This window comes from Eleutherodactylus coqui, chromosome 1 (genome assembly GCF_035609145.1).
Source record: "Eleutherodactylus coqui strain aEleCoq1 chromosome 1, aEleCoq1.hap1, whole genome shotgun sequence".
Taxonomy (NCBI): domain Eukaryota; kingdom Metazoa; phylum Chordata; class Amphibia; order Anura; family Eleutherodactylidae; genus Eleutherodactylus; species Eleutherodactylus coqui.
Window position 1 is genome coordinate 186,569,668 of NC_089837.1, and position 13,150 is coordinate 186,582,817.

Sequence of the window (13,150 nt, forward strand, 5' to 3'; positions counted from 1 at the left end):
CCAGAAGACATGAGAATTAGACGGAGCCATGGAGACGGGGACGCCAGCAACGGAGCAGGTAAGTGAATAACTTCTGTATGGCTCATATTTAATGCACGATGTATATTACAAAGTGCATTAATATGGCCATACAGAAGTGTATGACCCCACTTGCTGCCGCGAGACAACCCCTTTAACTTGCCCATTGCCTGGATGCACCACAGGCCCTAAAATGAAATAAACCCTACGACATTCAACTTCTGCTAAACAACCATCGTTGAGTACTGGAGAACTGTCTATCTCCGGGAAGGACTAGAAGCATAATGTAGTTGTGAAGATGCGGAGGCCGCCGAGCCCCCAGTGTATGTGGTTTAGCAATGGTCTGTTCTCCTATATAAAACTTTAATAGTAAAGACATTTTCCTTCTGATTTACTATTTGCTCAGTATGCTGGTATGAAAGTATATACCACAAACCATATCTCTGTGTCATTCATATTTAATAAACAGTCCATTAATTTTATTACTTGGAGGCATATTCATTTAGCAGAAAGGCAAATATTGTTTGTTTCACGCTATGCGTGCAATTAACATGATCTCTCGTGCTGATGTTTCATTTGTAACGGCTTGTGATAAATGTTTTGTATTAGCATAAAATCATGGGATACAGCAGTCATTTAGTAAGCATACAGAACTCGGCCTGTCAAATCTAAATGCATACAAAGAAAATGATGTTGCCCATGCTGATATTTATGCTAGGTCAGGGTTCTTTATGTGCATTGCTTGGTTTACGTGGCTTTGCTGAAGCATCTTGTTTGCTGCAGTGTATAGAAATGTTTGCTGCACGGATTGCCTATATTTTCGCTCTAAGTATTGTGTTGAGGCTCGGTTATTGAAATGTGATTGGCCACTGCACAATGCCTGGAAGCCGGTTGCAGACACAAATCTAGTTAGACAGAATCTACCTGTGCTCTAGAAACGGAACAATCTGTTCTGTGACCATTCAGCTCAAGGCAAGAATACTAGGTAAATTATTAAAATGACAATACATGGAGAGCAGCATTTCGAGAAGACTTGAAATGATTTTATTCCAGTTTGTATTATGATAATATTAAAATTTCATATGAACACAATGGTATGTAAATACGATAAAACTCTTCGCAGTTTCACAAAGCAGAGGTCTTCAATTCAGGTAAATGATTGAATTATGTGTCTATGCGCAATACTGTGGATGACAAATGGAGTTAAACAATAACTGCGCACAATATTGTGTTTTCTTTACAACCGTGAAATCAGATAAAATCAAAATTAACATTTGAATTACCTCCCATACGGCATTTGTGCATCCAGCATCTTTGTGTCTCGATTGGATGCATCTCGCACTCGGTTTACCCATTTCGTATACGGTAGTAATATTTATTGGGTTGAATGTGGTCTTGTGTCTTTACGATCCTTTGAAAGACAAAACCTGGAACAAATGAACATATTCCTTTTTTCTTTGCAATGTGTCGACATTGTACATGTTGCCTATTTTTATATTGTTAGAATGTTGTTTTCAGGACTCTACCGCCACCAGTAGGGAGATATTAAATGACTAATCTGCTTGACTGTTCAACCCTGCAAGATTAGGAGAAAGGAGGTTTTAATGGAGTTTTCTGGGACTTAAATATTAATAACTTATAGTTAGCATAGCCATTCCTATCAGATCGATGGGGGATTGACTCCTGGCACTCTGGCCAATTAGCTGTATGAAGAAGCCACAGTGCTCGGGTGAGTCGTGTGTATATTAGTCTCTTGGCTTTTGTGCTGCTCAGTTCTATTCAAGTTTGGCATCGCTCTCACAGTCACTCTTTACCGTGGTTAGCGCTAATCGTGGTATAACGCTCCCATTGTTTTCAATGGAGCCTCTCAGACAGCCGCTCGATCAGCGTTGCGATTATCAAACGGAATCTGTTCTATATTCGGCATTTAGCGTACTTCATCCATGATGTGGTATGCTAAACTTCGTATCAGCCGCAGGCCGAAAGTGAAGGCAAAATCGCGCTGCTGTGTGAGGGAGTCCTAAATGACATTATGCTACAATACCAGGCACTGCTGCTACAAAATATACAGCGCTGTGTTTGGTAAGCAGTGGGGAGGCTTGCCGAGCACCACATTCTCTTCATACAGCTGATCAGCAGGGTTGCTGAGAGTCAGACCCTCACCGATCTGATCTTACCTGTCCCAAGGATAGGTCATCAATATTTAAGTCCCGGAAAACGCCCTAAATTAACCAACAATCAAGTCTCCTAGGGAGCAGCTTATTGACAGCAATCATGGAACATAAATCTGTTGGTTAAGAGATGGTTTAAGTGTGGAAATGGAAATGGCTAAAACTGTTCTAAATAACCTAATGAGTCAGTGAGTACCACACTGACTAAATTATAGCACTTCTCTTTCTGGGGCTGTGTAGTGTAGAGATTAGCCCTTTTTTTACATTAAATTACCTTGGCTCCCTCCTCTTCTCCATCTACACAGCCCCTGTTGGAGAAACCATGAGGAGATTTGGCTTTCCGTACCATCTCTATGCTGACAACATCCAGTTATACACCTCTGCCCGTGACATCACTGCAAATTCCTCCAGAATGCCACCGACTGTCTGTCCACTGTCTCTAACACTATGTCCTCTCTCTTCCTAAAACTGAACCTCTCAAAAACTGACCTCCTGTTTCCACCCTCTGCTAATTGACCTCATTCTGACATCTCCATCTCAGTGTGTGGCACCACCATATCTCCCAGCATGCCCGCTGCCTTGGAGTTATTTGACTCAAATCTCTCCTTTACCCCCTATATCCAGTCTCTCGCCCTAACATGTCAGCTGCACCTCAAGAACATCACAAGAATCCACCCTTTTCTCACCGTGAACACGCTAAAAACGCTCACTGTTGCCCTTATCCACTCTCGTCTTAATTATTGCAACTTGCTGCTAATCAGCCTCCCCCACACCAGACTCTCCCCTCTCCAATCCATCCTGAATGCGGCAACCAGATTTATCTTCCTGTCCAGCTGCTACTCAGATGCCTCTGCCCTGTGCAAGTCACTGCAGTGGCTACCCATCAAATACAGAATACAATTTAAACTCACCACCCTCATCCATAAGGCTCTCCATAGCACCACGCCACCCTACATTGCCTCCCTCATCTCAATCCACTACCCAGCCCGCTCCCTTTGCTCTGTTAACGAAATCAGACTAAGTGCCCCTTTAATTTGAACGTCTCATTTCCGCCTCCAAGATTTCTCCAGAGCAGCATCAGTCCTTTGGAACGCGCTAGCCCAAACTATCCGGGCAATCCCTGACACACAAAATTTCATGCGTGCTCTAAAAATGCACCTCTTCAAGGAGGCATACCACATCCACTAAACCAAACCCCCCTGAATTCCGCCTGATAACATGCTCCCTGTCCTACTGACTGCAATGCCCGCTAGCTGCCAACAACCACCCCCTGCAGTCATACAGAGTCAGCCACTATACGGCCTGACCATAGTCTGTGTTTAGCATCCCATGTTCTCCACCTCCCCATACCATGCACATCTCCAGCCCCTTTACCTTCTGTATCACCCCATTATCTGTTGTATGTAAGCTCATTGGAGCAGGACCCTCACCCCTATTGTTTCCATCAATTGCTTACTTCATTTAACCATAGTTTTCTTTTTATTCCCCCTGTCTTGTAAGTGCTGCAGAATATGTTGGCGCTATATAAATAAAGATTATTATTTTTCACAGTTCCTAATTTTTTATTTTATTTTTTTACTTCTAGCCAATCAGTAGTGATCAGGCACTTCTCGCTCTTATTTTATATACTGATGTGCATAGCAGAACTACTAATACATTCTTGTGCTAATGTTTAATTCTAGCACAAATACCATGATAAGCGTAGGACAATATCCCAAATCAGATGCGTTTTGAAGTTGGCCTTTTGCTTTATGGTAAATAGGTGCATTATTTTGAATTTTAGCACCTAACTAAAGAATAGTAATTTATTTCATGCGTATTCGCCTTGGAATGGTGCAGTTGGCTTGCTGCTAGTTTACATAGGAATTGTGAGAGAAAGATCGAGAGAACCAGCAGACATTTTAGCGGACCACAAAGTGCTTTTTATAAAGAAAGCACTAATTTATTTATGGATTCATTTCTGAGGATACATTTCGAAATGTACTGCTTCTCCTTGTAGGTGTCCAGATATTAAGGAATCTTAAGGCATGCTCCTCAGGAAAATCTGTGATGAATAGCACTCTTCCAGAAGAAAGCAAGCCTTCTGGTGCTAGATACTGTATAGAAGATTACTGTAGTCTGCATCCCTAGAATAAGAAAGATCAGAGTATTAGATGAGAACTTGTAGTGCTGATGTTGATGAGCCTTAGTGATATCTCTCATAACATAAACTGCATCACAAGTGCTCCGTATCTAATCAGTTGGAACTCTTCAAAGTTTATTACACGTAAATGTTTTAGCTACACGAAAAACAAAATTGTTTTATACTAAAGCATTTTCAACTTCTGGCTTGACAACTTAAAGTGAACCTGTCACTACCCTCATGCTGGCAGACCATGGCCAGCATGAAATCCGACCACTACACAGAGGTATGCTTCTCAGAGTAAGTGTTCTCTGAAACTCCTCAGCATTTCGGGGTAAACTGTATCTCTCTGTAATGTAAGTACCTGTCCAGATTTCATGTTGTCTGTGGCTTGGGCAGCGTGGAACTATCGACAGGTTTCTTTTAAAGGGAATGTGTAACCTTGAAGAAGGCATTTGATCTGCAAATGGCATTTTATAGTGCAGATGGAGCCAAGCAGATTGATATGTACCGGTAGTTTTGTGGGGAAAGCTTCAGTCGAATTTGTATTTTATTCATCTGAACCCATGCTCTTCCTATGTTTAGTAGGTGGACCTGACAGCCTTCCAGTAGGATTGCACATGCATAGATAGCTGTCAATCACTGATAGGACCGCCCACTGGACTCCTAAGCTTAGAAACAGCAGGGATTTAAATGAATGAAATACAAGTTGTACTAACTTTTTCCCCACACAACTATTATATATAGTACATATAAATTATATAATAAAAATATATCAATCTGCTCTAGAACCTGCTGCCTGCAGTTCCTACAATTTTTGCAGTTTTCCAAAATTAAAAGGTGTACCAACATTTTATAGTTTTTAGAAGAAAACATGCAACATTTTCCAAATTTGCTAGTATTTGAATCTATGTCCCACTCACATTACTGCTTGGATCATAAATATACATAGCAACCACTGCCATGCAACTAATCCGCAATGGCCACTACACTAGCTAACTGATAAAAATACATATCGGTTTATTGGCAGTGTCACTGAGTATTGATTTGATCGTACCGCAGGCTGCTCAGCCCTTATTCTTGCACAGTTCCGTTTACTGTTTGTAGCAGTTGATACCTATTGAATCAAGTTGGCCAGCACTATAAATGTAGCTCTCATTGCCCCTTTTTATAATGGGGAACTTTCACAGGCGCCCAATATTTTTACCACTTTTCAGATGGCTGAAACTATGATGATTTGTTAATTTTTATTCTGAACTATAAAGTGGTAGAGCAGTTAATGAATTCGTTCACCTTATTGCCAAGCATCATACAGTGTGTGAATTCTTCCACAACTATTTCAGGGAACATCCCCTTTGATCAGATTAAAGTGCGCATCAGGATCAAGGCTGCTTTGCGCTTCTTGGTCTCTTATCATGTCTGTGATCAAAAGCATATGGGAATCTTTTCTAGAAGTGTACAGGTGTGCCAGCTGCTTCCAGTCCCTATTGTCTGATAAGGTTTAAAGACTCTGTGCTTTGCTTTTTCAATTATATTGTTTGAAACAGAAAACTTGAGCAGAAGTTGAAAATGATGCTGTTAAACATATTTCTACTTTTGAAGCTTCTTTGTTCTTGAACAGAGTGTAATACGTTTTTTTGTGTTTCTGTATTTAGGAGCAGGAATTATATCAGAGAGAAGGACTTGGTGTGAATGAAGTGCACTATGTGGATAACCAAGACTGTATAGGTAAGTGTTGACAAACTTAGTATCCGAATGTTAGGGCTCATGTCCACGGGTGTATGTGTAAAACGATGCAAGACCGCGTATTGGCCAGGTATGAGTTGCTCATATCCAAGAATATGACATCACAGTGTTTTTTTTTTCAAATTCCCAACTCCCTTCAGAGCGGGGCTGTGTTTCAAAAAGCTGCCCTCTCACAACCCCTGCATAAGGGCAGCGTTTCGATAAGGCGGCCCGTAGAAGAGCTCTGTGACGTACGCAGAGAAATAGAGTATGGTGCTATTTGTTTCTCTGCTGTATAAAAACGCTGTGTCCACAAGCTGGTGTGCATGGAGGAATGAAAGTCATTGACTCTAATCACTGTGTATCATGCGTGCGTGTCACACGGTGATAAAACGCCCATGGACATTAGCCCTAACATACAAATTGGTTTTTATAAAGGGCATGTTCATGATCTGCTCAAAAATGGCTAAACAACAACATCCAACCATTAACCCTTTGCAATCCAATTTTGGATTCAGAGTTTCCTAGGGGGCTTTTTCTTTCTGCCATTGTACTATGGCGCCATCTGCTGGCTAGAGTCAGTACTGCGGTATGTGACATGCTGGGGAGGCCCCCGACAACACAGCGCCCAGTAATATACTGTAAGAATACCCTGCCGGACGTCTTCCGACATCGGAGCTGTACAGACTTAAATCAAAATGTTGGAAGACGTCAGACAGTGGATTGGAAAGGTTTAAACTCCACTTCACATTGTAATCAATGCAGCTTCGGCACGACATATTTGATACAATGTTACCTATGTACACAGGCGACTCAAGCAGGAATAGCCTGAATACACAGCAGTGCCATCATGTGATTTGAGTTGCACAACTTGTCTCTATCTTTGCTAGAGGTGCTCTTCACGTTTTGTGCTGCAGCATATTCGTAATATAGATGAGCTCAGCGCACTGACTGGAATAGTTAAACGCTGCCTTGGTTTTAATTTCCTCTCTGTGTTCCTGAGACAGATGTGCAATTCTCTTTCCAGAGATAATTATCTGGTGGAAGAATTGTTAGAATCTTAACGTGTTCTTTTAACATTGCTAATGCTGGCAGCACAGGAACTTTGCCGCACTGTTATGTGAAGAATGCTTTTCTTAATGTAACCTACAAAACTGCTACATTTTCTTTTTCAGATCTGATTGAGTCAAAATTAGTGGGTGTACTGGATATATTGGATGAAGAGAACAGACTGCCTCAGCCTAGTGACCAACACTTTACATCTGTGGTTCACCAGAAACATAAGGATCACTTCCGCCTTACGGTAAGACATTCGTTTGTGTTTCAGGAGCAATTACTTTGATTTGGGTCAAAGCTAGATGACTGTAAAACTAGTACCCTTGACTAGTTTAACTCACTACTGGTCGGTCTTCTCTTCACTAAACTCTACCCTCACCAATCTCTCCCGAATGCAGCAACCAGGCTCATCTTTATGTCCTCCACCCTGTGAGGGTCACTACACTGTTTGCTCATCCACTATAGAATACAATTTAAACTTTTTACTGTCACCTATAAAGTTCTCCACACCCTATATCTCCTCCTCTCTTTTTTGTTTCTATCGCCCTACCCATACTTTCTGTTAATGATCTCAGAATAATGTTGTCCATAATCTGAAATTCCCCCTACTATCTACAAGACTTTTCTTGAGCTGTACCAGTTCTTTGGAATATGCTACCCCAAGTGTGCCTTAAAAATTTCACATCCCCTAATTTACCTCTGTGTACCTCTCTACATTCTGTCTCAGAAGCTAACCCCCTTTTTTATCAATAACTTCCACACTCCATGCAATCAAAAGCACTTCATATCTGTACAAACACAAATACTGGCTAGTGACCGGCTCATGCAGCTTTATCAGCTTTAACCCCTGAACAAATGCCTATACATCTTTTGACAACGTCAGTTAAGGGGCTTTATTCTGCAGTGCTGTCTTTTGGCTGAGGCTGCATGAGAAGCCCGGCGCGGATCTCCATCGATGACAGCCTGGCACTTGTTCTAGCAGTAGGGACTGATGAAACCATGGATCCCCACTGTTAAATGCCTTACACGCCACTGTCAGTGCGGCCGCGGCATGTAAAATGCTGACAGAGGGAGGGGATCCCGTTTGTCACCTATTGGGCCTCCCGCGATATGATCGCAGGTTCGTGATGGGTTGTTCTGGGACTTGGAGGCTTGAATATAGCTTCTGGGTCTGCCAGCCACAGTGGCCTATGAGTCTCAGAATCTGGCTTCACTTCATAGGCTTTATAACACTGAAGTATAGTAGTGTATTAAAAGAATGATAAAAGATGCTAATATTCAAGCTTCATGATGGGACAAAAATAAAAAGTTAAAGTTTAAAAAAAAAAAAATTCTCAAAAAAATTAAAATAAAAACTTCAAAACCCCACCTTGGAATGCTGCGACACAAAAGCAAAAAAAAAATAGAAATAAAAAAAGTTTTTTTGTGTACAAAAGTAGTAAAACGTATTAAAACTGTATAAACTTGGTATTATTCCTGGAATGCGATGATGATGATGAAAAAAAACTGAAAACTGAGTTGGTCATCAAAGCACAAGCGGGCTACGTTAAGGGGTTACAGTAAAACATGGCCGGACGAGCACTAACACTTTTGCTACTTGTTGTTTTATAGATTGTAAACTTGTGGGAGCAGGACCCTCACAGCTATTGTTTGAGTTGTTAATTAGTTTGTTACTCTGTAATGTCTGATGTTCTCTATAAAGGTTCCATCTGCTGGCATTATATAAACAAAGAATATTGTTTCCTGTAAACTGTAGTCACCTTGTGCCAAGCACTGCACAAAATGGGCTGCGTAAGTGCGACTACACAGGTGAGACTCTCAGATTATCATCCTAATATACAAGTACACAGCCTCATTTGTTAACGTCCTACTGTGCAGTGTGAGCTGGATGATAATGAACCTCGGATCCAAAAAGCTGAATCTTCAAATGAAATTTGTTCAACACAGTCTCTAAGTCTCATAACTTCAGAATTATATGGTCTCAGTAGTGTTGCCTGCATACCGCAGTTTTATCCTTTTGCAGTGCAAAGGAACTAGCGTTGTAATTTAGAAATGTTACATTTTATTTAAACAGAGTTTTCCCATGACTTAAAGGGGACCTGTCACTGGGTTTGTGCTACCAGCTAAACCCAGGACAGATATACACAGTGGCCCCGTGTATGTGGTGTTCTGAAATGCTGCCGCGTTTCAGAATAAACACACTTTAAAGTTTGACTCAGAATGTAGCTTTAAGTTAAAAAGTCAGCCATGCCGGCCTCTTGCCCCGTGCATCATGTTGACTGACAGATCCTCTCCCTGCCTGTGTATAAGGAGAGAGTTTGTCAGTCAACATGCCGTAGGCAGGGGGAGTCTGGCACAGGCCGCGTCTTTGACTTTGAGCTCTGTTCCAAGTCAAACTTTAAATTCTGTTCATTCTGAAATTCTGCAGCATTTCAGAAGAACACATACATGGGGGCACTGTGGCTATCTGTTCGTGAGCCTGGTCACAGGTTCCATTGATAATTGCTTCACAACCACTTTGTCCTTCCCGGTTGCTGTTAACCAAGACATGTGACTGCTGCAGCCAATCATTGACCATAGCAATGACCTTCTATAGCCAATGATTGGCTGCAGAAGTCATATGTCTTGGTCAACTGCAACCAGGAAGGAAACTCTGGTTGTGAAGCAATTTTAATCCCCCTACAGTTTAGGACAAGATCTGCTCATTCCTCTGAAAAAGGAAATTACAGTTTTAGACGAACAGAGCTCATTTTAGTTTAAAGGGCTGTAGCTCCAGTTCAATCAGTGCTTCCGTCATGATTTTAATATCATTTTTTGAATTCTTGGCTGTAATAGGACACCAAAAGGATGTCAGTAACTCTTATAGAACCAATACTACAACTATTTGAAGTAGGGCCGTGAATACTAAATTTACAACTATCACTTTTCACTCAGAGTGCAGAGGGGAGAAGGAGGAGTGACATGGACTTTCTTCATGTTATCACCCCTCCCTCCAGCCTCCCCACCATCAATCAGTTTATTTCCTTTTTGATTGTCACATATGGAGGTCTTTTTTTCAGAAAAGGAGTGAAAAGATGAACACTTGCTCATCTAATCTTTTCTACAACGTTTAACCCTGCAAAAGCCGCAGTTATTGCTGAATGTGCTATCTAAATGGTTTTTACATTAAAAAAAAGTAAAAGCTTTTTTTCTCCGTACAGGAAAATATAGAAAAAATACACAATTGGTATCACTACATCCGTAACGCCCCAAAGTATAAAATATTACATTACTTATCCAGCACAGTAAACTATGTTAAAAAAAAAACAAAAAAACAAGAAGATAACTGTTTTCTGTTAATCTCACTTCACGACAGGAGAAAAAAAAAAAATAAAGTCGTATATACCTCAAAATGACACCAATAAAAACTACAAGGCGTCCCACAAAAACAAGCCTCATGCAACTCTGTAAATGGCAAAATCAAAATCCTTTGGATCCTGGAATGTGATGACACAAAGCCTCTTTGGGGACGAAGAAAGTTTTATGTTGTGCAAAAGTAGTAAAACCGACTTAAACTATATAATTTAATGTCATAATTATACTCCTATTATTAGACTCATAGAATAAAGCAGTGTTCCCCAACTCCTGTCCCTATGGACCACCAATAGGCTATGTTTTCAGGTTTTCCTCAGTGTTGCACAGGTGATGTAATTATCGTCAGCGCCTCAGACATTGCCACAGGTGTTCTTACCATAGGATATCCTGAAAACATGACCTGTTGGGGTCCATGAGGACTGGAGTTGGGGACCCCTGGATCAAAGGTAACATAATGTATTGAACACCATAAACATAAATCACCAAAAAACTGTCAAATTGATCGCCACCACCCCATTTTTTTCCCAGGAAAAAAAAAGTTAATAAAAGTTATTCAGCACATTATATAGGCCTGAAATTGGTACCTATGAAAACTAGAACTCAACCAGCAGCATACAAGATCTCATACAGCTACATTGATTAGAAAAAAATGTAAAAAAGTTGTGAGCACTGGAGCCCAAAAGGAGAAATAGTTTACTAGTTCTTAGGCTGGATTCAGACGAACGTATATCGGCTGGATTTTCACGCCCAGCCGATATACGTCGTCTCTCTCTGCAGGGGAGGCTGGAAAAGCTGGGAGCAGTGCTCTGAGCTCCCGCCCCCTCTCTGCCTCCTCTCCACCCCCTCTGCACTATTTGCAATGAGGAGAGACGGGGGCGGGGTTAATTCTCGGAACTTAGCACTCCCCCACCTCCTTTCATTGCATATAGTGCAGAGGGGCGGAGAGGAGGCAGAGAGGGGGCGGGAGCTCAGTTCCTGCTCCTGGCTCTTCCTTCTCCCCCCCCCCCCCCCCCCCGCAGATGAGGACATCGTATATCGGTTTGGCGTGAAAACCCAGCCGATATACGTTCGTCTGATTTCACCCTTTAGGCGAAAATTAGTTATGTCACTATTAAAAATGTACTAAAGACAACTGAATTCTTAGCCAATATATATTTACATTACACATGAATTTAAAAATCTGCAATAAAGTGCAATAAAGAGAAAGCTGCTGCTCTGATCTGGTGACCGGCTCTCGTAATTGCAGGCACAGCCCTCTTTTAAATCAATGGGAACTGCGCTTGGAATTGCAGACTGGTGTCCCATTGAATTAAATGAGAGCCCTGCCTGCAATCATGTGTCCCGGCCACTACACGGGTCAGAGCAGTGGTTTCCTCTCTGACCGCAGTGTACCCCAACACTTACAGTAGATGTTCCCTGGAATACCTCTTTAAGCATCCATATCTGAATGTTCTTATCATTTGGGGAGAGAGTCTTCTGGAGTCTGTTGATCCCAGGATTTATTCATTTGGGAGAATCTCATTGGGAATTGTAATGCCCTTCTAAGTGTGGTATGTTATAGGGCTTTAAAGGTTGATAATGGTGTTCAGCTATTGTGGATAGGGGGCCCTTTTTCCTGGGTTATCGCCTCATAGTTGGGCAGGGCAGACTTGGGGTCAATGTACCAAATTGCCATTACACCTGCTGATACTCCGGTAATTTCAGAGGATACATCTAAACCAGTAATGTATTTGGTATTTTTCCTTTTGGCATGATTCATCAAACAATGAGTACAAAAGGATTACTTTGTATCTTGTTAATTATTCTGTATATAGATATCTTTGGAGCACATACACAATTTATATTTTAATATATACCCCATGTATGTTTGAGTATTTTTTAGGTATTTTTGAACAAAGTATAATTTATTGGGGGATCTTTTGCAGTGATATATTATGGCTGTTGACCTCCTATGTGATACCATCTTTGCAGTGATAGAGTCTAGCATCAGTCCTTGTCCCCTGTGGGTCCTTAAATTGAACCACACACACAGACACACACTTGTAATGTTTTTGAAGAGTAGCAGAACATGGAGAATATTAGGGTCAGCACTGGCATCTGGAAACCCTGGCCAGATGGCAGAGCCTTGTAGACTTGTGTGCCCCAGGTGATCTATGTAAGCATGCTCTAGGTTGGCCAAGCCAATAGTAAAGTAGACTTTTGTTGAAATGCGACTCTATCACCCATGGACCCATTTCCATCCCCAGAAAACATACAGCTTCAAGTCAAAATTAACCGCTGAGCCATTGGGCTTTACATTTCTCTGCACATGCACCTTGTTCATAGAAGTCGGATATTGGAAACGGTGTATGTACCTGATGCATATAAATATATAAATGTCTATCGGATACGTGATATCTGCAGCTTTAATTTATGCTTTGTTTTTAATTTTTGGTGGAAATTTATAAAACAACCCCAAAATCTATGCACCTTGTTTATGAACATTCACCTTTTCTTTACTTTTACCTTTTCAATCCCTATTTAATCTGCGCTACTTAGCTTCAGGGAGCAGTCTGACAAACAATTTTTTTTTTGAAATTCGCATTCTTTGTATGGGAAAGCCAAGCTGTGCTCATAAATCTAAAAAGTTTTGTGCGTGGGTGAGCTGAAGTGGCTCTGAATATTTGGTAATTTAATTGTGTGTGCTTTGTCCTTAAAATGTTCC

At 41.2% G+C, this 13,150-nt stretch overlaps 1 protein-coding gene across 6 annotated transcripts in view; it reads left to right on the plus strand.

The window, feature by feature from the left end:
• The window catches only part of MYO6 (myosin VI), a 262,780-nt gene that overhangs the window by 147,758 nt on the left and 101,872 nt on the right, over positions 1-13,150 (plus strand). For all 6 annotated transcript variants that reach the window (XM_066604748.1, XM_066604765.1, XM_066604773.1 and 3 more), the window contains exons 15-16: positions 5,967-6,039; positions 7,212-7,339. In XM_066604748.1, coding sequence (XP_066460845.1) covers positions 5,967-6,039; positions 7,212-7,339 — 201 coding nt within the window. The remainder of the gene's footprint in view (positions 1-5,966; positions 6,040-7,211; positions 7,340-13,150) is intronic.